The sequence below is a fragment of the Dicentrarchus labrax genome, unplaced genomic scaffold (genome assembly GCF_905237075.1).
Source record: "Dicentrarchus labrax unplaced genomic scaffold, dlabrax2021, whole genome shotgun sequence".
In the NCBI taxonomy this organism is placed as follows: Eukaryota; Metazoa; Chordata; class Actinopteri; family Moronidae; genus Dicentrarchus; species Dicentrarchus labrax.
The window spans coordinates 438,346-463,666 of record NW_026136716.1 but is presented as its reverse complement, the minus strand read 5'-3'; the positions used below and the strand labels follow the sequence as shown (position 1 = coordinate 463,666).

The following is a 25,321-nucleotide window of genomic DNA, read 5'->3' as shown; positions in this document are numbered from 1 at the left end:
CACTTTGGCACCAGCAGATGGCGCCACATGATTTCTAAAGACAAGTGGAGGAAGATGGCAGTCAACAACGAGCAGTGAACTTTGTGTGTGTGTGTCTCTATTTCCTCTGTAATGAGACCAAAATGACACTTTGTTCTCCAGGAAACTTTACAGGAATTATTATGAAATTATGAAGAAGTCAAAATCTCTGTCTGGTTCACACTTTGTCTCATGAACGCAGCACGAGGGACTTTCCAACTGCCCACGGGCCCTGACTGCAGCGTGATGAGGCTGCAGTCTTTTTTGAATCAAACTTTATTGTTAAAGTCAGAAGGTGAACAGTGCCGTGCAGCAGGCCTGTGTACCAGAGCTCATCAATAACATCCAATCAGGGAAGTAGTACTACAACAAGTACTCCAACTATTAGTAGCACACTGAGAAAATACTGTGTTCACAGTTTGACTCAAAGTACAAACTGTTGATTTGAAGGACTTTAGACACTGCTGGAGACTTTGATCTGTAATGTTCAAATAATGTGATAAAGTAAGAAGCTGTCAGATACATGTAGTGAAGTATAAAGTATGAAGTATTGTACAGTTGTTCTGTTTGCACTGTAAACAATCAGAGATAGAATCAGTGAGCAGAGCAGCTCAAACTGCGTTATTGTTACAGTCTGATCCATTCAAAGATAGCAGTGCTGGAACAAGTGATTGAGTTCAGTAAAAGTACTGACACACTGTACAAATACTCCATTACACTTATTCTATTACTCTATCATAAACAGTACTATAATGTTGGAGCCTCTTTGAACTGTTTTAAAAGTGTCTGTGTTCAACTACTGAGCATCAACGGACTCTACTTGGACTCTTATTTTACTGTACACTCACTAACAGACACATAAAATGGCGGACAGATATTGGCCTGTTTTTAATAACGGTTGTTTGAGCTGCTTCGTCCCGAGTTTCCAGCAGAGAAATGAACAATGGAGGCAGATTGTTGCTGTTTCTAGCGACACTCCTTCAGAGAAAGTGAAAGTAAACTTTAAACAGGCAGTAGAAGGAGAAACTGCAGCTCATTCTCTTCTGAAAGAGTTTAAAGGGGGCAGAGAACAAGCTGCTCTCGTCTGAATATCGTTTATAAAGAATCCCAACAGTGTCTTTATTCTGAAAATAAAACATGTTCATTATGAGTAAAAAGTTGTAATAAAGTGTGGAAGCGTAGTTGACACCCTCTGAGCCTCACTGCAGTGTATTATTATCTACTATAATATAATGAGTGGGTAGGAACTGTGTGCAGTTGGACCTCTCACCAGGAGCACCCCCAACAGTGACCTCCAGGGTCCCTGCGGGGGGTTTGAGGCCACAACGGGACAGCCGAGATTAGGCGCTGACCCTGGGGACAGACCTCACCGATCTCCTGGGGCCATAATTCTGCTCGGGGGCCCTCGGACCCAAAATCACTTTACTTATACAACCTTTCATACAAACAGCAAATTCATCACTAACGCAAAAACAATCGAATATGAATGTATAAAATAATTAGTAGTAATAAAGTATAGTATTAATCCTAATATTAGTGTTAGTACTACTACTCTGTTATAGGGGACCAACTAATACTGGTTCAAAGGTTTCAATCCGGTCTAACATTATTACAGAATATAAACAGACTCTACAACACCTGATCAATGTTGTAGTTTCTGGTTTATTTTTTTCAAATTTCAAATTACCATCATACCATAGTTTAGTTTTTATCATAGTTTTTATATCTGTATTTATTTATTTCAAGTAATTGCTGCTGTGACAAGGAAATTTCCCCGTTGTGGGATTAATAGAGAAATACAAAAGTCCAATATAATCTTTATTGTTCACACTCCCGGACAGAAGGGGGCAGCATACACCTTTCTAACCGCGTCCGTCCGCTTCAGATCCGGTGTGAGAGCAGCAGCAGAGCCTGTATATCTATATCTATATTTATATATATCTATATCTGTATCTATCTGTATCTATCTCTATATATATAACGTTATATATATGTCTGTGTGTGTGCTTTAACTGGACTCTCACTTCCTGTTGATGCTAAAGGAGGTTAGCCTAGCGTGCTAGCAGGACGCAGACGGAGCCGGAACCGGAACCGGAACCGGGCCTCACAGCGGGTCGGAGCAGCTTCCATAGAGACCAAACTGTCTCTCACGGAGACCAAATGTCCCAAAGTCCAGAAGGATCCGCGTGAACAGAGTCTGCCAGCGGTTACCATGACAACGATCTCCCGCCGCCACAGCGAGCTAATGCACTTAGCTTAGCTTGCTAGCAGGAAATAGACGGAGCCGAAGGTGTAACGGAGTGTGTGTGTGGAGGAGCAGCTGCTGTCAATGAGAGACAATGTCACACACACTACTGGACGCTGTTCACACTGCAGGTTGGTTCCACACACTGATAAATCACGCTGATCATATCACTGCTGATCAATATCTGCTACAATATCTGCTGATCATATCACTGCTGATCAATATCACTGCTGATCCATATCACTGCTGATCAATATCACTGCTGATCCATATCACTGCTGATCCATATCACTGCTGATCAATATCACTGCTGATCCATATCACTGCTGATCAATATCACTGCTGATCAATATCACTGCTGATCCATATCACTGCTGATCCATATCACTGCTGATCAATATCACTGCTGATCCATATCACTGCTGATCAATATCACTGCTGATCAATATCACTGCTGATCCATATCACTGCTGATCCATATCACTGCTGATCAATATCACTGCTGATCCATATCACTGCTGATCAATATCACTGCTGATCCATATCACTGCTGATCCATATCACTGCTGATCCATATCACTGCTGATCAATATCTGCTGATCCATATCACTGCTGATCCATATCAGCGATCCATATCACTGCTGATCCATATCACTGCTGATCAATATCACTGCTGATCCATATCACTGCTGATCAATATCACTGCTGATCAATATCACTGCTGATCCATATCACTGCTGATCCATATCACTGCTGATCAATATCACTGCTGATCAATATCACTGCTGATCCATATCACTGCTGATCAATATCACTGCTGATCCATATCACTGCTGATCCATATCACTGCTGATCAATATCAGCTGATCAATATCACTGCTGATCCATATCACTGCTGATCAATATCAGCTGATCAATATCACTGCTGATCAGTATCACTGCTGATCCATATCACTGCTGATCCGTATCACTGCTGATCAGTATCACTGCTGATCAATATCACTGCTGATTACTGCTGATCAGTATCACTGCTGATCCATATCACTGCTGACTGATCAATATCACTGCTGATCAATATCACTGCTGATCCATATCACTGCTGATCAGTATCACTGCTGATCAGTATCACTGCTGATCAATATCACTGCTGACTGATCAATATCACTGCTGATCAATATCACTGCTGATCGATATCACTGCTGAATGATCAATATCACTGCTGACTGATCAATATCACTGCTGATCAATATCACTGCTGATCAATATCACTGCTGATCAATATCACTGCTGACTGATCCATATCACTGCTGATCCATATCACTGCTGATCCATATCACTGCTGATCAATATCACTGCTGATCCATATCACTGCTGATCCATATCACTGCTGATCCATATCACTGCTGATCCATATCACTGCTGATCAATATCACTGCTGATCCATATCACTGCTGATCAATATCACTGCTGATCCATATCACTGCTGATCCATATCACTGCTGATCAAATACTTCATATCACTGCTGATCAATATCACTGCTGATCCATATCACTGCTGATCAATATCTGCTGATCAATATCACTGCTGATCAATATCACTGCTGATCAATATCACTGCTGATCAATATCACTGCTGATCCATATCACTGCTGATCAATATCACTGCTGATCAATATCACTGCTGATCCATATCACTGCTGATCCATATCACTGGATAATATCTGCTGATCAATATCACTGCTGATCAATATCACTGCTGATCCATATCACTGCTGATCAATATCACTGCTGATCAATATCACTGCTGATCCAATATCACTGCTGACCATCTGCTGATCAATATCTGCTGATCAATATCACTGCTGACTGATCAATATCACTGCTGATCAATATCACTGCTGATCCATATCACTGCTGAATGATCAATATATATCTGCTGATTGATCGATATCTTTGCTGACTAGGGATGCTCAATATTGGCTTTTCTGCCGATATCCGATATTCCGATATCTGCAGGCTTTTTACACCCGAACTGTTGTTAGGTAACAACTTATCTCCTGTTGTGGGATTAACCCTTTAAGCGCCAAAGTCGCAGAATTGCGACAGAACACGTCATAATATGCAAATTAGATGTGGACATTTACTCCCTAGATAAACTTTAGTTCATTCTCAATATTTGTCTCATTTACACTTTGTCTCTATCTCAAACCACTTAGAAATTTAGTCACAATATTTTTAAAAATAAAACCCGGCGCCTAAAAGGTTAACACATGATGCCTAATTTTATTGTGATGCCCCACTGGATGCATACATAAATGCAACATGGCTTTCCAAATGTAAACACTGTCTGTGCAAAATAAGAGAACAACTTCAACTTTCATTGTATTAATACTGAAAGGAGCGCTAACGCTAATTGCTTGCTAAGCGCTAGCTTTGGTTAATGTGTTTAATTGTATTATTCACCTGAAGGAGTGCTAATGTAAATTCTAAGCCAATTGTTAGTTTGGTTGAGGAACAGCTCAGAGCAGGGTCAAATATTAAAGGTGCATTGCACTTATTTTGTGTTAATATTAAAATCATTCAGCTTTAAATTGTTTGCTTGTTAGCCACGGTTAGCAACCAACCAGTCTAGTGTTGTTGTTGTTGTTATACGTCACCTAGCTCGCGCCGGTAAACGTCCCATGCTGCGTTCATGCAGGCTCGGAAAGGCTGAAACCTACAGAACAAACATCGGTTATAAAAACCTGATACCAATAATTCCCGATATTACATATTTTAGTGAATATTGGCCGATATTATCGGAGGGACAATATTATCAGACATCCCTACTGCTGACTGATCAATATATATCTGCTGACTGATCAATATCACTGCTGATAACAACAATAACACAACTATCGTAAAACTTCCAATAGCTGGAGGTCTCCAATAGAGGCTGGTCTCCATTAGAGGGAGGTCTCCATTAGAGGCTGGTCTCCAGTAGAGGGAGGTCTCCATTAGAGGCAGGTCTCCATTAGAGGGAGGTCTCCATTAGAGGCTGGTCTCCAGTAGAGGGAGGTCTCCATTAGAGGCAGGTCTCCATTAGAGGGAGGTCTCCATTAGAGGGAGGTCTCCATTAGAGGGAGGTCTCCAGTAGAGGGAGGTCTCCATTAGAGGCTGGTCTCCAGTAGAGGGAGGTCTCCATTAGAGGGAGGTCTCCATTAGAGGCTGGTCTCCAGTAGAGGGAGGTCTCCATTAGAGGCTGGTCTCCAGTAGAGGGAGGTCTCCATTAGAGGCTGGTCTCCAGTAGAGGGAGGTCTCCATTAGAGGCTGGTCTCCAGTAGAGGGAGGTCTCCATTAAGGGAGGTCTCTGAGGTCTCCATTAGAGGGAGGTCTCCAGTAGAGGGAGGTCTCCATTAGAGGGAGGTCTCCAATAGAGGGAGGTCTCCATTAGAGGCAGGTCTCCATTAGAGGCTGGTCTCCATTAGAGGGAGGTCTCCATTAGAGGCTGGTCTCCAATAGAGGGCAGGTCTCCAATAGAGGGCAGGTCTCCAATAGAGGGAAGGTCTCCAATAGAGGGCAGGTCTCCAATAGAGACTGGTCTTCAATAGAGGGAAGGTCTCCAATAGAGGGCAGGTCTCCAATAGAGACTGGTCTCCAATAGAGACTGGTCTCCAATAGAGGGCAGGTCTCCAATAGAGGCTGGTCTCCACAGATATAAACATTCAACCTTCTGTCCGTATGGATTCTGCACATCGTTGGTTCTGTAGATTCTCCAACACTAAAACACCTGGTCTGTTATTATCAGAGTTACAGTAATATAAAGATAATGATGATAATAATAAATACATATATATATATATATATATATATATATATATATATATATATATATATATATATATATATATATATAGTAAGAATAGAAGAACACCTTACTGACATTAACACACCTGATACTGGAACAAAGTCTGAGACACACACACGTTCAATAACTGTATTTCATTGTCCTCCACAGACGTCCAGCAGCTGTTGGTAGTTAAAGAAGAGGAGCAGCAGAGGACAGGGGACCCACCACAGCTTCCACACATTAAAGAGGAGGAACTCTGGACCAGTCAGGAGGGAGAGCAACTTGGAGGGCTCGAACAGGAGGATGCTGATAGCAGGTTCATATTCACTCCTGTCCCTGTGAAGACTGAAGAAGACAACGAAGAGAAACCTCAGTCCTCACAGCTTCATCACAGCCAAACTGAAGAGAACAGAGACGCAGAGCATTTGGAAACAGCAGCTGATGGAGAGGACTGTGGAGGACCAGAAGCAGCCAGGAACTCAGATCCAGATAGTCCTTTACAACCAGCTACTGATGACAAGAAGTCACAGTCCTCTGAACCTGAGACTGATGAGACTGATGATTGGGAGGAGACCAGGGAACCTCAGTCAGGGTTAAACCCTCTGCAAAACAATGAAGTACCTGGAAGTGATCCAGAATGTCATACTGGAAAAACATCAGTCAGCTGCTCTGAATGTGCTACAAGCTCTGACCACAGGGGACATCAGCAGAAACACAATGGGATCCACACAGGGGAGAAACTTTACGGTTGTTCTGTCTGTGGGAAAAGATACTCCTTGAAGGAATCCTTAAAGGACCACATGAGGCTTCACTCAGAAGGAAAACACTTCAGCTGCTCCGTCTGTAATAAAACGTTTCCTCGGATCGGAGAGGTTGTGACGCACATGAGAGTTCACACGGGAGAGAAACCCTTCAGTTGTCCTTTCTGTGGCACGAGATTCACACATAAGACGACTCTGAGACAACACATGAGGATCCACACAGGAGAGAAACCCTTCAGCTGCTCCGTCTGCGGTACAAGGTTCGCCCGAAGCTCCACGCTGACCTCACACCTAAGAGTTCACACGGGAGAGAAACCTTTCAGCTGCTCCGTTTGTAAGGCCAGTTTCAGTGTCGGGAAGACTTTGTCCAAACACATGAAAACGCACACAGGAGAGAGACCGTTTGGCTGCTCTGTCTGCGGTCGGAGATTTGCAGTCAACTCTGGTTTGACCACACACTTAAGAGTTCACACAGGAGAGAAACCGTTCACATGCTCCGTCTGCACTAAATGTTTCAGTGACAGAAGCACCTTGTCCAAACACATGAGAACCCACACCGGGGAGAAACCGTTCAGTTGTTCTGTTTGTGGTAAAACATTCGCTCAGAAGGGAACTCTGAAACAACACCTGGCTGTCCACACGGAGGAGAAACCGTTCGCTTGCTCAGTTTGTGCTAAAAGATTTCGAGATCGGAGGATTTTGAGACGACACACGAGGATTCACACGGGAGAGAGACCCTTCAGCTGCAGGGTTTGTGATAAAAGATTCTCTCGCCTTGATATTTTTAAGAAACACAAGTGTGCTGGTGAGAGCAGCGGTAAGTGAGGCTGCTCCGAAACACTGACTACAAACCTGAGACCAAGTCCAGCTGAAAAACAGTCACATGATCATTGACCTGTTGTTACTAAATGATTCTCCTCCTCTCTTGCTGTGACACCAATCATTGGTTTATAATGGATTCAGTTTATTTCTTTAAAGTGTTTGATGTCACCTGTAGAGTAACTGTTCTCTGACTGAAATCAGTCCGTGTGAACAACCAGTGCTGAAACAAAGGATTGTGTTTGTGTTATCTACCTGACGATCTCACTGAGGAAACACAAACGGACTCCGCAGTAAATGGCGAGCTGATGGATCGACTGTCTTTATGAGTGTTAGCGGAGCTCCACCAGAGAATGTTTGGTTAAACCGGATCAGTACAACTGGTCATATTGTAACTAACCCCGAAATCCCACGGGCTCGGCTTTAGAAATCTGTGTCTGTGTCGCAGTTTGGCTCTGTGAGCCGCACGTCTTCGAATCCCACAAGAACGGCCCAGAGGCGGATCGTCTTCAGAACGTCTTCAGGGCGTCTTCATGTCATATGTTACTATGTTTACTTGTTTATTTTGGCCTTTTAAAAAGGAAACAATCGATGTGTTTGTTTAAACTGTAAACATTTCTGTATACTATATATATGTACACACATATATATATATAAGCAAAACCATCCTGTGAATTTCCATTTTTAATGTAAAATAACGTGAACAATCTGTAACTGTAAAGAATCAGTAATTACTGATTATTTAAAGAAAATTTCATTTTTTTCACATAAAATGATTAAAGTACATTTTGTAAACAGTTTATTTAAGAGATTAAACTGTTAAATTCATTTATAAAATGATATAAAATCAGTGACATTAACAGTAAAAGTATTAGTTGTGTATTTTAATGTATTAGTTAACTGACAGATATGTTGTATAATGATGAAGTAGAATAAATGTTGTTTATCAGTGTATAAGGTAAACTGTCCAAATACAGTTTTTATCAGTGTAAACAGCAATAATTACTGTAATCTCACAGATAATGACTTTTATTACTGTTCTATAACTTTTAACATTCACATTAAAATAATAAAGATCCAATAGGAAAAGAGATCACATCTCTCCTGTACTAGCTTCTCTGCATTGGCTCCCTGTAAAATGTAGAATAGAATTTAAAATCCTCCTCCTCACCTATAAAGCTCTTCATGGTCAGGCCCCTTCATATCTTAAAGAGCTCATAGTACCCTATTACCCCACTAGAACACTACGTTCTCTGAATGCTGGGCTACTTGTGGTTCCTATAGTCTCTAAAAGTAGAACAGGAGCCAGAGCCTTCAGTTACCAAGCTCCTCTCCTGTGGAACCAGCTTCCAGTTGTGGTTCGGGAGGCAGACACCCTCACCACATTCAAGAGTAGGCTTAAGACATTCCTCTTTGATAAAGCTTATAGTTAGGGCTGGATCAGGTGAGTCCTGAACCATCCCTTAGTTATGCTGCTATAGGCCTAGACTATCGGGGGATTTCCCATGGTGCACTGAGCTCCTCTCTTCCTCTCTCTTTCTGCACTCATTCATGTTCAATTAATGCATGTTACTAACTTCACTTCTTCCCTTCACTTTAGAACTGTGCCCTCATTAAATTATGGAATCATTTAAAAAAAATGAAAATAAAAATAGGCCTATTTGTGGAAAAAATATGTAATATTTGAGTTACATAAAAGCTTTTTATTTGTTTTCTTCCTAAATGTCCATGAAATAGTGGTCAAGAACCCCCCCACCCCCAACACAAAAATGGTTTGGCCACTGATCAAAATTTGATGTTGTCATTTGATTTGAAGTTCAGTACGCTCAAAATGTCCGGTCAGCACGAGTCCGGTGCTCAGAAAAGGAAAGAAAAGAGAAGAAGAGAAGAAGAAAATAGAGGCCTTAGAGATTTTCTAAACAAATATTTCAAAAAAGTTGGTGACGGTGAAGCTGGAACTGGTAAAGTCAAAGCTCTAATGTTAACGTCCATCAGCTGGTATAAAAGCCTGACACAACACGTTATCTCCGACAGAAACAGTTGAGTTTGGTAGCTCCGTCAGAGAGGATGAGACAGAGAGGAGAGAGATCCAGCTGCAGTCAGGTGACAGAGAGAGTGATGCGGGAGGGGCCTGCTGCCCTGGAGCGGAGGGACAGAGTCAGGCTACCGGTGAGAGAGAGAGAGAGAGAGACAGAGAGAGAGAAAGAGAGAGAGAGTCACAGTGGAGCGGCCCCGTCGGAGAGTCTGAGCAGAATGGATCAGAGACTGATCACACACTTAATTTCAGCGATCCTGCATTATGGCCAACTAGAATGACCGACTCTGATAGAGTGAACCTCGTACGTGTGATGGCCAAATGAACGCCTTTCTCAGAGAGGGCAAAGGAATTGCCAGCAGATGCAGAGGGCAGGGAATTCCCAAACTATTTGACACATTCCACATCCCACAATGGAAGGGAAAACATCGATAGGGACTGGATAGTATATAGCAGCTCAAAAAAGGCCTTATTTTGCCTACCATGCTTGCTGTTCTCCTTTGAAGTAGAGAAAAAGTCAACTATGGAAAATATATAGCATTTATTATTATATAGGGAAAAGGAGAGATCTGGGCGTGGGGGGGGCCATCTAAGATTATCTCGTCCCGGGCCCAGGCAAGACTGTCAGCTGGCCTGAACTCAGTAACTGCAGGACAAGAACCGAGCCCTGAGAGATACGGTCTGAATTTTAACTTTATTTACAAACAGTAAATTAGATCAATAAAGTTTATTGAAGTTTTACAGTATTATTTATTATTATATATTTTATATAAAGTTTGAGTTCACTCAAAAAAACACTTTTTATAATTGATAGTTATAAACCATGATTTAGCAAAAAGGATCAATAATTTATATAATACAGATTTATTTCATATAAAATGAAACAATTAACTGGATTCATTTTCATTTTCAAAATAAAAGCTTCGATCGCGTTTATTTTGAAATCCTGCTATGACGGTGTCCCGCCTTCCTCTGCCTCTGATTGGCTTACACTGATACTCTCAGCCTCACGCTAACCAATCAGCACTCCTCGTGCCTGAACTAACCAGCGGACGCTAGCCAATCAGAGGAGGGCGGAATGAGCGTCCTTCCTGCGGCTAACATGCCAACATGCTAACCGCGTCCGTCCGCTTCAGATCCGGTGTGAGAGCAGCAGCAGAGCCTGTATATCTATATCTATATTTATATATATCTATATCTGTATCTATCTGTATCTATCTCTATATATATAACGTTATATATATGTCTGTGTGTGTGCTTTAACTGGACTCTCACTTCCTGTTGATGCTAAAGGAGGTTAGCCTAGCGTGCTAGCAGGACGCAGACGGAGCCGGAACCGGAACCGGAACCGGGCCTCACAGCGGGTCGGAGCAGCTTCCATAGAGACCAAACTGTCTCTCACGGAGACCAAATGTCCCAAAGTCCAGAAGGATCCGCGTGAACAGAGTCTGCCAGCGGTTACCATGACAACGATCTCCCGCCGCCACAGCGAGCTAATGCACTTAGCTTAGCTTGCTAGCAGGAAATAGACGGAGCCGAAGGTGTAACGGAGTGTGTGTGTGGAGGAGCAGCTGCTGTCAATGAGAGACAATGTCACACACACTACTGGACGCTGTTCACACTGCAGGTTGGTTCCACACACTGATCAATATCACTGCTGATCAATATCACTGCTGATCCATATCACTGCTGATCCATATCACTGCTGATCAATATCACTGCTGATCAATATCACTGCTGATCCATATCACTGCTGATCCATATCACTGCTGATCAATATCACTGCTGATCAATATCACTGCTGATCCATATCACTGCTGATCAATATCACTGCTGATCAATATCACTGCTGATCCATATCACTGCTGATCCATATCACTGCTGATCAATATCTGCTGATCAATATCACTGCTGATCCATATCACTGCTGATCCATATCACTGCTGATCAATATCACTGCTGATCCATATCACTGCTGATCCATATCACTGCTGATCCATATCACTGCTGATCCATATCTGCTGATCAATATCACTGCTGATCCATATCACTGCTGATCCATATCACTGCTGATCAATATCAGCTGATCCATATCACTGCTGATCCATATCACTGCTGATCAATATAACTGCTGATCCATATCACTGCTGATCAATATCTGCTGATCAATATCACTGCTGATCCATATCACTGCTGATCAATATCACTGCTGATCAATATCACTGCTGATCCATATCACTGCTGATCAATATCACTGCTGATCAATATCTGCTGATCAATATCACTGCTGATCAATATCACTGCTGATCCATATCACTGATGATCAATATCACTGCTGATCAATATCACTGCTGATCCATATCACTGCTGATCAATATCTGCTGATCAATATCACTGCTGATCAATATCACTGCTGATCAATATCACTGCTGATCCATATCACTGCTGATCAATATCACTGCTGATCCATATCACTGCTGATCCATATCACTGCTGATCAATATCAGCTGATCCATATCACTGCTGATCCATATCACTGCTGATCCATATCACTGCTGATCAATATCACTGCTGATCCATATCACTGCTGATCAATATCTGCTGATCAATATCACTGCTGATCAATATCTGCTGATCAATATCACTGCTGATCCATATCACTGCTGATCCATATCACTGCTGATCAATATCACTGCTGATCGATATCTGCTGACTGATCAATATCACTAAAAAAAAAGTGGACTAAAAGTGCCACGATTAAATAAATAAATACACCATTAAATAATTACTTAAATGTGTCATTAGTTAATTAAAATACCGATTAATTTTATGTAAAATACAGATATAATTAATTCACTATTTAAGTATTTCATGAATTACTTTAATCTGTCAAACTGATCCATCAAACTCAGTGGGTGGGGCTAATGCGAATCTAGCCTGATCCCTTGCTTTGGTCTGAAGTGCCAGGAAGATCTTCATGAACTTTCTAGGTCAGAGGTCACTAACAGGCCGACCGTGGTCCGAGTCCGGACCCAGACACCGTCCTATGCGGACCCAGACCTATAATCAATTAATTATTGAGGATTCTAAATTTTGATGGGGAGCTTCTATTTTAACCAGCACAGCTTTTCTAGTCTTTACGGTATTTGTTTAGTGTAATAAAATGAATCCGTATTTTAATAAACTAATGACACATTTAAGTAATAATTTGATGGTGTATTTATTTATTTAATGTAGGCACTTTTAGTCCTCCATAGAGTACTGACAGGAACTAGGAAAAGAGATCGTATTCAATTTTTCAATTTTCAGTTCAATTTTATTTGTATAGCGCCAATTCATAACAAGTTATCTCAGGACACTTTTCAAATAGAGCAGGTCTAGACCGAACTCTTTAACATTAATTACAGAGACCCAACAGTACCACCATGAGCAAGACCTTGGAGACAAGGGCAAGGAAAAACTGCCTGTTAAAAGGCAGAAACCTAGGACAGATCCTTCGGCTCTAGGTGGGTGGTCGTCTGTCTCGACCAGTTGGGGTGAGAGAGAGAGAGAGAGAGAGAGAGAGAGAGAGAGAGAGAGAGAGAGAGAGAGAGAGAGAGAGAGAGAGAGAGAGACAGACAGACAGACAGACAGGTGCACAGCAACAACAGTAGCAACAACTACACTAATAGTAGTGACTGATGATGATGAACATGACAACAGCAACGATTGGGGACAATGAGCAGTGACAACAGCAACAACAGTGACCGTAGCAATAATAATACTTATGATAACAATAATAACAATAATATCAGTCATATTGGCAAGTGCAGTCAAGCAGGACCATGGCAGGAGGCTCCACCAGGATCGATAAGAACCTGCAAGACGAGAAAGCACAAGAACTCCGGGGAAGAAGTGAAGTTAGTAACATGCATTAATGGGACATGAATGAGTGCAGAAAGAGAGAGGAAGGGAGGAGCTCAGTGCACCATGGGAAATCCCCCGATAGTCTAGGCCTATAGCAGCATAACTAAGGGATGGTTCAGGACTCACCTGATCCAGCCCTAACTATAAGCTTTATCAAAGAGGAATGTCTTAAGCCTACTCTTGAATGTGGTGAGGGTGTCTGCCTCCCGAACCACAACTGGAAGCTGGTTCCACAGGAGAGGAGCTTGGTAACTGAAGGCTCTGGCTCCTGTTCTACTTTTAGAGACTATAGGAACCACAAGTAGCCCAGCATTCAGAGAACGTAGTGTTCTAGTGGGGTAATAGGGTACTATGAGCTCTTTAAGATATGAAGGGGCCTGACCATGAAGAGCTTTATAGGTGAGGAGGAGGATTTTAAATTCAATTCTACATTTTACAGGGAGCCAATGCAGAGAAGCTAGTACAGGAGAGATGTGATCTCTTTTTCTAGTTCCTGTCAGTACTCGTGCTGCAGCGTTCTGAATTAATTGGAGCGTTTTAATGGACTTATTGGGGCAACCTGATAATAAAGAGTTGCAGTAATCCAGCCTTGAAGTAACAAATGCATGGATTAGTTTTTCTGCATCTGTCTGTGATAGGATGTGTCTAATTTTTCTAATATTACGTAAATGAAAGAAGGCAGTCCTAGAGGTCTGCTTTATGTGGGAGTTAAATGACGAATCCTGATCAAAGATAACTCCAAGATTCCTGACAGTGGTGCTAGAGGCCAAGTTAATGCCATCTAGAGTAACTATATCTTTAGACAGTGAGTCTCTAAGGTTTTTGGGGCCAAGTACAAGAATTTCGTTTTTTTCTGAGTTTAACATCAGAAAATTGCAGGTCATCCAGGATTTTATGTTCTTAAGACATGTTTGTAATTTAGATAATTGATTAATTTCATCGGGCTTCATCGATAGATATAACTGCGTATCATCTGCATAACATTGAAAGTTAATGGAGTGATTCCTAATAATGTTTCCTAAAGGGAGCATATATAAAGTAAATAGTATTGGTCCAAGTACAGAAACTTGTGGAACTCCGTGACTAACTGTAGTATTTACTGAAGATTCATCGTTAACATGTACAAACTGCGAGCGATCTGATAAATATGACTTAAACCAGCTTAGTGCGGTTCCTTTAATGCCAATTTGATGCTCAAGTCTCTGTAAAAGAATATTATGGTCAATGGTGTCAAATGCAGCACTAAGATCTAATAATACAAGTACAGAGACAAGTCCATTGTCAGAAGCAATCAGAAGGTCATTATTAACTTTAACCAGAGCTGTCTCTGTGCTGTGATGAACTCTAAATCCTGACTGAAAATCCTCAAATAAACTATTGTTATGTAGAAAGTCACACAACTCTTTGGCGACTACTTTCTCCAGAATCTTAGAGAGGAAGGGGAGGTTAGAGATCGGTCTATAGTTAGCTAAAACCCCTGGGTCAAGAGTGGGCTTCTTAAGAAGGGGTTTAATTACAGCTACTTTAAAGGACTGTGGTACATATACTGATAATAAAGAAATTAATCATATCCATATTAAAAGATTAATCATATCCAGTAAAGAAGTGCCAATTAAGGGAACAACTTCTTTAAGCAGCCTAGTTGGGATCGGGTCTAATAGACAGGTTGATGGCTTCGATGAAGAAATGATTGAAGTTAACTGATGAAGATCGATAGCAGAAAAACAGTCTAAATATATATCTGAGTTTACATTAGTTAAAGTTCCTGAACTTGGAGAGCCACTGATAAGTGTTGATGGCAGTTGGTGATACATTTTTTCTCTAATAGTAATAATTTTATTATAGAAGAAGCTCATGAAGTCATTGCTACTTAAGTTTATGGGGATATGTGGCTTAATAGAGCTGTGACTCTCTGTCAGCCTGGCTACAGTGCTGAAGAGGAACCTAGAGTTATTCTTATTTTCTTCTATTAGTGCTGAGTAATAGGCTCCTCTGGCATTACGGAGGGCCTTTCTATAAGTTTTAAGATTATCATGCCAAATTGAGCGATATTCTGATAATTTGGAAGAGCGCCATTTCCTTTCAGATTTCCTAGCTATTTGTTTTAACTGGCGGGTTTGGTAGTTATACCACGGTGCTAGTCTCCTATGTTTTAATAATTTCCTTTTTATAGGAGCAATAGAGTCTAATGTTGATCGTAGTGAGCCTGTAGCACTATCGACAAGATTATCAATTTCAGAGGGACTAAAGTTATTATAGGACTCTGTTATATTCAGACATGGCATTGAAGTAAACACTGAAGGAATCTCTTCCTTAAATTTAGCTACAGCACTGTCAGATAGACATCTGCTGTAGGAAGTTTTGCCTAATGGCTTATAATCTAATAGTATGAATTAAAAAGTTAAGGGTTAGGGTCAGATAGGAAAGGATTATGTGGGAAGACTATTAAATGTTCAATATCAGTGCCATATGATAGAACAAGGTCAAGAGTATGATTAAAACAATGAGTTGGTTTATTTACACTCAGACGAAGAAGAAGCCAATTGAGTCTATTAATGAGATAAATGACTGTCATTGTCAACATCCACATGAATATTAAAATCACCTACAATAATTACTTTATCTGATTTAAGGACTAAACTTGATAAAAACTCTGAGAATTCAGATATAAAATCAGAGTACGGTCCAGGAGCGCGGTACACTATAACAAATAGAACTGGCTGCAGTGTTTTCCAGTTTGGGTGAGAAAGACTAAGAACAAGCTTTCAAATGAATTATAATTTAGTTTAAGTTTAGGGTCCATTAAAACGCTCGAATCATATATGGCTGCTACTCCACCTCCTCGGTCAGTGCCTCGAGGAATGTGAGTATTAATATGACGGGGGGAGAGGGGGGGGTGTGGATTCATTTAGGCTAACATACTCCTCGTGGGACAACCAGGTCTCAGTAAGACAAAGTAAATCAATATCATAATCTGATATTAATTCATTCACTAAAACAGCTTTAGAGGACAGAGACCTGATATTTAACAGTCCACATTTCATTCTCTTATTTTGTGCTACTGAGGAGTTGGTTTTAATTTTTATTTTGATCTCTTCTTGTTTGTATTTCTTGAAATAATTTAGGTGGTCGGGGGACAGACACAGTCTCTATGGGGTTTTGGGTGGGTGACTGTACTAATGGAAGAGCAGAGAAGTGTGTAAGACAGCAGCTCTGCTTCCTGGTCCCAACTCTTGACTGTCAGGTTTTAGAAATAAACTTCTCTCTCCTGTATGAGCTTCTCTGCACTAGGGCTGTAATCTCCCAGTCGACTAGTTGATTTATTGGTCGATACGTTCTGGCTCGACCAAAATTCTGATTGGTCGATTTTTTTGCCGTGTTAATTTCATCAGGTAGAAAGCACTAATTGCTAATGGGGGTGTTTTCAGAGCACCCCTGTTTCACAGGTAACAGTCTGTCTTCAGAACACACCCCTTTTTTTGGATTAGCTTTACCCACTGGAGACAGATTGAAGAAAGTACTAGAAGGCCTTGGTTTGGTGTTTGCTGATTATTTATTTAATTGTGAGCGTTTCATTTACAGTCAGTCCTCCTCTACCATGTCAAAAACATTGGCAGTGTGGCAGCATTTTACAAAAATAGATAACGGAAAAAAAGGCGAATGCAAAGTTTGCAAGCAACAGTTTGCATATCACAGCTTGACTACAAACATGGCATATCACCTAAAAACGGTAAGCTAACTTGTCTGCGTTAGGTTGCCCCGTCTGTTTTGAGTAGGCTATATGAACATATCAGAATTGAAATATTTCAATGTTTTAGTCTAATAATCGTTTTATAACTGCAGGCGCACCCGCCCTCAATGACGGTAGCATCTCCCAGACAAACCCAGACCACGCTGGATGTTAAGCCTCCTCTATCATCCAAACGCAAAAATAATGTCACGGAAGGAATTGTCAACTTTATTGCTCAGGATATGAGGCCAATTGCTGTTGTGGAGGGCCAAGGTTTTAAGAACTTGTTAAAAGTTTTGGAACCAGGATATACAGTGCCAGCACGCCACACAATCATGCATGCACTAACTGCAAAATATGAGGGACTCAAAAAGAAAGTTTCAGAATTAATACAACACAGCGAGGCACTGAGCTTGACCACAGATATGTGGACATCTCTTAGAATGGAGTCCTATATGACAGTGACTGCCCATTTCATTGATGGAGACTGGAAAGCACAGAGTCTTGTGCTTGAGACAAAACAAATAGAAGAGGCGGACACAGGAAGAAACATTGCTGCGCGATTATCTGAAGTTGCTGATACCTTTGGAATTCCAGAAGCAAAGAGAGTTTCTGTTTTATGTGACAACGCGGCTAATATGGCACTCTGTGTGCAAACACTAAAGGAATCACATGAATGGCCAGAGATGCAGGGCGTCAGGTGCGCCGGGCACACATTCCAGCTCTGTATTAACGCTGCACTCAAACAAGAGCCAATTTGTCGTGCCGTGGCTGCGTCATCTGGTGGGACATTTCAAAAACGGGCACAGAGCATAAACTGGACTAAAACAGAAGCAGGAGCAGCAAAATGTCCCTCAGCATGAACTAATTCAGGATGTGTCTACACGTTGGAACTCAACATTTTCAATTTTGGAGCGACAGCTGGAGCAACGCTGGCCCATTCCCGCATTGCTGTCTGACCCAAACTTTACGAAGAAGAGTGACAGCAGTACACTGGACCTTACCACAGCACACTGGAATGCGGTAGAGGACATTAAAAATGTGCTGAAACCGATGACAACCCTGACCGAGCTGCTGTCTGAAGAGGACAACACGTCCCTGTCTGCAACAGTACACATGCTGGCAAACTTAAAGAAACGTCACCTGGCCATCACGGATGATGACAGCCCCATTACCAAAAAAATTAAAAGCAAGCTGGTCAAAGGAATGGACAGTAGGTGGGAGTTTAAAAACCAAATGATGATGACCAACAGTGTATATATTACAGCTGCAGTAGTAGACCCTCGTTTTAAGCAGCTGTCTTTTCTGGATGATGCCAAACGAGACAAGGCCTATACAGTAGTTGCACAGCTCGCAGACCGACTGAGTGCACTCAGCGCAGCCACAGGCACAGGTGAACCTGGCGGTGAGGAGCAACATGTGTCAAAAAAACTGAAAACCGACAAAGAGAAGGAGATTGCTATGCTGTTGTGCGGAGATGAGGAAGATCTGGTTTCTACAGAATCAGGTGGGAGAAGCACAGAAGAAATGAAAAACTATCTTCAGGACAGAACCAAAATTGACTCTGGACCATTGGGGTGGTGGAACAAAAACCAAGACAGATACCCGAGCCTGGCCCGAGTTGCAAAGCGACTGCTCTGTATCGCTGCAATATCCACGCCTTCTGAACGCATTTTCTCCAAGGCGGGATTTATTGTCAATAAAGCAAGAAGTTGTCTCCTTCCAAAGAACGTGGATATGCTAGTGTTTCTCGCATGCAACACAAAAAAGTGTGCATAGTTTGTGGACAGTGGACACTGATTGTACTCTCTGTGAGTGAGTAGCCATTTGTTTATTTCATTGTTTTCCATTATTTCGTTTTTGACATTAATAACATTTTATAATTTTGCACATTTATTTGAAATACTTGTGGATTTGGGCATTTGATTTATTTATTTTTTATTTGTTCTGAGTGAGCCTACGTTGTTGTTGTTATGCACTTTATTTTGTTTCGGTTTAAAATGTGGCTAAATAACATGTTGTACTTTTATGGTTCCCTTTTATTATTGTGCACATTTATTTCTAGTATTATTTATTGGATTTGGGCACTTTATTATTTTTTATTTTTTGGAGCCTAATGCACAATTGCGCTGTGCCCACTGTTTGTATTTGTTTTGAGCCTATGCTTTATCTTTTTTTATTAAAGTGGACGTGCCTTTTGTGTTTAAGAGTAAAAGCTTTAAGTTAATAGTCTATTCCACTCTCAGCCGCGAAGCTGAGCTCCTATGTTCAGCCTCACTCTGTGCAAGGACATGCACAGAGTGGCTGAAATTATAGTGTCTGTGAGTTATTATAACATATGACAAAAACAATTTTCTAAATTATGTTGCATATTCCTCAACAGTTCTTGTGCTCATATCACTAGTTGACAAAGTACTATTTTCGGAAATCATAGGCTATGATATTGCGCAGGTGCGCATGATGCAACGCTGTCAGAGCCGACAGACTTGAGTGTGTCATTTCAGTGCAAAATAATGAGGTCAAAAACGATTTAATATACTGCAAATAGCCTACTGTTTTTTTTTATATTTATTTATATTATTATTTAGGCGGACAAGGCTACCAAGTACTGCACAGCTAATTAATCTTAACATTTTCCGTGACCCCCCCCAGTCGATTTTTAGTCGAAATTTCAGGACTTCGGTCGACCAAGATTTTCTTTGGTTTATTACAGCCGTACTCTGGGTTAGGGTTACTCGTACACTGATCAATACCACTGCTGACTGATCAATATCACTGCTGACTGATCAATACCACTGCTGACTGATCAATATCTGCTGACTGAGCAATACCAGTGCTGACTGAGCAATACCACTGCTGACTGATCAATATCACTGCCGACTGATCAATACCAGTGCTGACTGATCAGTATCTGCTGACTGATCAGTATCTGCTGACTGATCAATACCACTGCTGACTGATCAGTATCTGCTGACTGAGCAACACCACTGCTGACTGATCAATATCTGCTGACTGATCAATATCTGCTGAATGATCAATATCTGTTGTGTTCCAGGTGCAGATGAGGATGAAGGTGATTCAGGTGAGTGTGAGTCTCTGAATGCTAATCAATATAGTTATTGACTAATTAATCAATTAATTGATGTTTTCTGATCACATTATTATATTGATCCTGTTTATTGATCACATTATTATATTGATCCTGTTTATTGATCACATTATTATATTGATCCTCTGTTTATTGATCACATTATTATATTGATCCTGTTTATTGATCACATTATTATATTGATCCTCTGTTTACTGATCACATTATTATATTGATCCTGTTTATTGATCACATTATTATATTGATCTTCTGTTTACTGATCACATTATTATATTGATCCTGTTTATTGATCACATAATTATATTGACCCTCTGTTTACTGATCACATTATTATAGTGAGGCTCTGTTTATTGATCACATTATTATATTGATCCTCAGTTTATTGATCACATTAATAAAAGGAATTACAGATATATTTCGGATATAATAATACAGATATATTACAGATATATTACAGATATAATAATACAGATATATTAGTGATATTTAACAGATATGTTACAGATACAATACAGAGATTACATATATATTACAGATATAATACAGAGAATACAGATATATTACAGATATAATAATACAGATATGTTACAGATATATAACAGATATATTACAGATATGTTACAGATATAATAATACAGATATATTACAGATATAATACAGAGAATACAGATATATAACAGATATATTACAGATACAATACAGAGATTACAAATATATTACAGATATAATACAGATATATTACAGATGTAATACAGAGAATACAGATATATTACAGATATAATAATACAGATATGTTACAGATATATAACAGATATATTACAGATATATTACAGATATAATACAGAGAATACAGATATATAACAGATATATTACAGATATTACAGAGAATACAGATGTATTACAGATATAATAATACAGATATAATACAGATATAATAATACAGATATATTACAAATATAATAATAGATATATTAGTGATTATATAACATATATTACAGATATAATACAGAGAATACAGATATATTACAGATATAATAATACAGATATATTAGTGATATATTACAGATATAAAACAGATATATTACTGTCATATATATATTGTAGTTTGATTTTAACGTGTTGTCATTGTTCTCCTCAGACGTCCGGCAGCTGTTGGTGATTAAAGAAGAGCAGGAGTGGAGGGAGGGACCACCAGAGCTGCCACACATTAAAGAGGAACAGGAGGAACTCTGGACCAGTCAGGAGGGAGAGCAGCTTGGAGGGTTCACATTCACTCCTCTCCCTGTGAAGACTGAAGAAGACCACGAAGAGAAACCACAGTCTTCACAGCTTCATCACGCTGAAGAGAACAGAGACTGTGGAGGACCAGAAACCGCCACTGACGACAGTACATCAGACTCCTCTGAGCCAGAGAGTGACGACAGCTGGGACTGGGAGGACACCAGAGAGCGCCGGTTGCGTGACGAGGAAGGACCTGTGAGGATTATGGAGTGTAACACAGGAGACACCTCGTTCAGCTCCTCTGAATGTGCAATGAGTTTCGGCTACAGGGTGTACGTGCAGGAGGACAGTGATGTCCCCACTGAGGAGAAACACTTCAGCTGCTCAATCTGTGGGAAGAGTTACACCCGGGAGGAATCGTACAGTGCTCACATGAGACTGCACTCAGAAGGAGAACATTTCAGCTGCTCTGTCTGTAAGAAAACCTTCAAACAGAGAGGGAACGTCGTCACGCACATGAGGATCCACACGGGAGAGAAACCCTTCAGCTGTCCTTTCTGCGACAAAGGATTCGCCCGGAGCTCCACTCTGACCTCACACATACGAGTTCACACGGGAGAGAAACCGTTCAGCTGCTCCGTCTGTAAAGCCAGCTTCAGCGTAGGGAGCAAACTGTCCAAACACATGAGAATCCACACGGGGGAGAGACCATTCAGCTGCTCCGTCTGCGGGAAGACATTCGCACGAAAGGAACATCTGACGCAGCACTCAAGTGTCCACACGGGGGAAAAACCCTTCAGTTGCTCAGTGTGCGGGAGGAGATTTCGAGATAAGGGAACTCTGACGCGACACTCGACCGTTCACACGGAGGAGAAACCGTTTAGTTGTTCCGTTTGTGGTAAAACGTTTCGCGAAGGAGGGAATCTGAGCCGCCACCTGAGAGTTCACACGGGAGAGAGACCGTTCAGCTGCAGCGTGTGCGACAGGAGATTCACTCAGCTGCACATCTTGAAGAAACACAAATGTACCGGAGAGAGCAGCGGAGGTAAATAAAGGTCACTGAGGCGGTTTGACCGTTCACAGCTGACAGAACAACTTCTGCTCCATGTGATTATCTAAAGCGCCGGTGTTCCTTTGGTGGACCGTCTGTACATATAAATACGAACACAACGGTTTATAATTGTAGGTTATTATACACTAATAAAACTAAAACATACTTTTATTTTACATTCTTGCCACATTCTGGACCCTTAACTCTGTTTTTATTTCTGTATAACATCGGCTGCACGTACTTTATTCCAGCTGCACAGCAGTTGGGTCAGCATTAGTTGACTCAACTTTCCTTTAAATAACATTATTTATTTCTGTTTTAGTTCCTCCAGGAAGCTGCGAACAATTAACACAAATTCAACCTTGAATTCTGCGCAGTCTCACAGTTACTGTCCAGTCACTGCAACTTCAGATATAATCAATCACTGGAACCAGCTGCCTTCCATCATTCAATATTAATTTCTGCTGAAGACTTTAGACAGGAATCCTCTGGAAACCGTCAATTACTGAGAAACATCAGCAATGTGTCGATTGATCGTCTGGAAATAGTTAATTTATTGATCGTCTGTGGCATCAAGTGTAAATAATCAGTGTGTGAAATAAAAAGTGAGCCCCCACCAGTTTGTTTCTTTTTATTGTAAAACTCTTCAACAAAGAACATGTTGGTTCATTTTTATTGATCAGATGTATTGATGGTTGAGGAGAAGAAGAAGAAGAAGAAGACAATCGGCCAAACAATCAGTAATCAATAATAATAATAATAATAATAATAATAATAAACTTTATTCTCTATTTTAACTCTTAACAATGTTCCAAAGTGCTGAATAGAGATAACAAATAAAAACCAAACCAGGCCGATAAAATGACAATAAGAACTCGAGCACTGATTAATAAACAAACAAATAAATAAGAATACAAACATTGAAAATAAAAACATCAAATATTCCTAAAAGCACAAAAAGAAAAGTTTTAAGAAAATATTTAAAGGAACCAAAAGAAAAAATATTAATATTCCAGCAGCTGGATGCCAGAAAATGCACTAAAATAACAGAAAATAACTTAATAAAAACTATTTTTAACTTTAATTTGACAGAAACTCAGATTTCTCTAACTTTCTGTCTTTATAATGTTTAATGACAGATATTTACACTGTAAATACAATGATCTATAAATCCAGGTGAACTCTGCTATAATACAATAATCAGACTTACATTTACAGCAGAGTGCTGTTATTATTGGATTATTATTATTTTAATGTGAATGTTAAAAGTTATAGAACTGTAATAAAAGTCATTATCTGTGAGATTACAGTAATTATTGCTGTTTACACTGATAACAACTGTATTTGGACAGTTTACCAATGCTTATACACTGATAAACAACATTTATTCAACTTCCATCATTATACAACATATCTGTCAGTTCACTAACTAATCCATTCAAATACACAACTAATACTTTTACTGATAATGTCACTAATTTTACATCATTTTATAAACTTATTAACAGTATTAAACTTTAATTTTAAACTAATTTTTTTTACAGTTTATTAAATAATAAATATATCTGACTTTTTATGTAAAAAAATGTCTCTAAATAATCAGTAATTTAATAATGATGATCATTAATTATTGATACATCAGAGCTGCATTTAGAATCAATAAAGCTGAATATCATTAATGTGAATGTTGTATTTATAGGTCATTTTATGTGTAAATATCTTTATGTTAAATTAAAGCTAAAAACTTTATTTAAATTCAGATTACTGTGATTTATTTTCTGCTGGAATATTAAAGTTTGTATTGATTTGGTTCCGATGTTCTGATGATAATATTATAACTGCTGAGAGGCTCCTCGATCTGTAAAGCAGCTTTAAAGGTTCATTCATCAGTTTAATAATTAACAATAGTTCCTGTAGATCACAACAACAACCAGCTGAACTTTGTTTCCTGTTCCTGTTCATTTTTTTAATCATTACACTGATAAATAATGATCTTTGTGAACATATTTCTCATTATTTTAGACATAAACAACTTACATTAGTTATTATATTTACTGATTTTACACTGAAACTGCAGCAGACAGTTTTCACCACCAGAGGGCGCCACACCACCAACAAGACTTCTGCTTTAACTACATTATAATATTAATGTACCTTTTAAAATCTGTGGATGAGCTGTTAGCAGTTAGCAGACAACTTCCTCTGGATTCATTTCACACTGGAGAAAAGTTAGGAGCAACTTTTCTCCATGAACGAGCCTCAGCAGTGAATCAGTGTGTGTGTCATTAAACGAACGAGTGAACAGGCTGAAATGTGCGTTGTGTTCCTGGAAGGAGGTCAGACCGCTCTGGTTTCAGGCTCTGAGGCTCGGGGAGGGTCTCAGGACAAAAGGGAAGAGAGAGGATCAGGTTTCAGGATCTGAACTGTAGCTGCAGACTTTTCACAACTTTTTACATTTTATTCTGAAAAACTGCACAAAGTACAAAAAGAGACACATGCTGCTTTGAAGAGTGTATTTACATAGAAACACATTCCTGATCAAACCGGCTGGAAGTTATTGATCCAACAGGTCTGTGATCGTTTACATTATAACCCAC

General features: G+C 40.1%; 3 protein-coding genes across 6 annotated transcripts in view; 2 read left to right on the top strand and 1 right to left on the bottom strand.

Annotated features, from left to right (window-relative positions):
- Window positions 1-1,873: 1,873 nt before the first annotated feature.
- Window positions 1,874-8,768, top strand: LOC127378860 (zinc finger protein OZF-like). Of its 2 annotated transcripts, none has more exons than XM_051428180.1 (3): window positions 1,874-1,931; window positions 2,061-2,394; window positions 6,261-8,768. In XM_051428180.1, the coding sequence occupies exons 2-3, from the start codon at window positions 2,358-2,360 to the stop codon at window positions 7,676-7,678; spliced, it is 1,455 nt and encodes a 484-aa protein (XP_051284140.1). In that variant the 5' UTR covers window positions 1,874-1,931; window positions 2,061-2,357; the 3' UTR covers window positions 7,679-8,768. The 2 variants fall into 2 exon arrangements, with proteins under 2 accessions (XP_051284140.1, XP_051284141.1); XM_051428181.1 differs by having other exon boundaries at window positions 1,881-1,908.
- Window positions 1,881-23,343, top strand: LOC127378862 (oocyte zinc finger protein XlCOF6.1). Of its 3 annotated transcripts, none has more exons than XM_051428183.1 (5): window positions 1,881-1,931; window positions 11,001-11,334; window positions 20,399-20,425; window positions 21,591-22,718; window positions 23,047-23,343. In XM_051428183.1, the coding sequence occupies exons 2-5, from the start codon at window positions 11,298-11,300 to the stop codon at window positions 23,088-23,090; spliced, it is 1,236 nt and encodes a 411-aa protein (XP_051284143.1). In that variant the 5' UTR covers window positions 1,881-1,931; window positions 11,001-11,297; the 3' UTR covers window positions 23,091-23,343. The 3 variants fall into 3 exon arrangements, with proteins under 3 accessions (XP_051284143.1, XP_051284142.1, XP_051284144.1); XM_051428182.1 differs by lacking the exon at window positions 1,881-1,931 and adding an exon at window positions 10,780-10,871; XM_051428184.1 differs by lacking the exon at window positions 1,881-1,931 and adding an exon at window positions 10,788-10,848.
- The window catches only part of LOC127378859 (frizzled-7-like), a 4,609-nt gene continuing 2,628 nt past the window's right edge, over window positions 23,341-25,321 (bottom strand). Inside the window, exon 1 of the mRNA XM_051428179.1 lies at window positions 23,341-25,321. This exon is cut by the window's right edge and continues 2,628 nt beyond it. The gene's annotated coding sequence lies outside the window, so the exon portion shown is untranslated.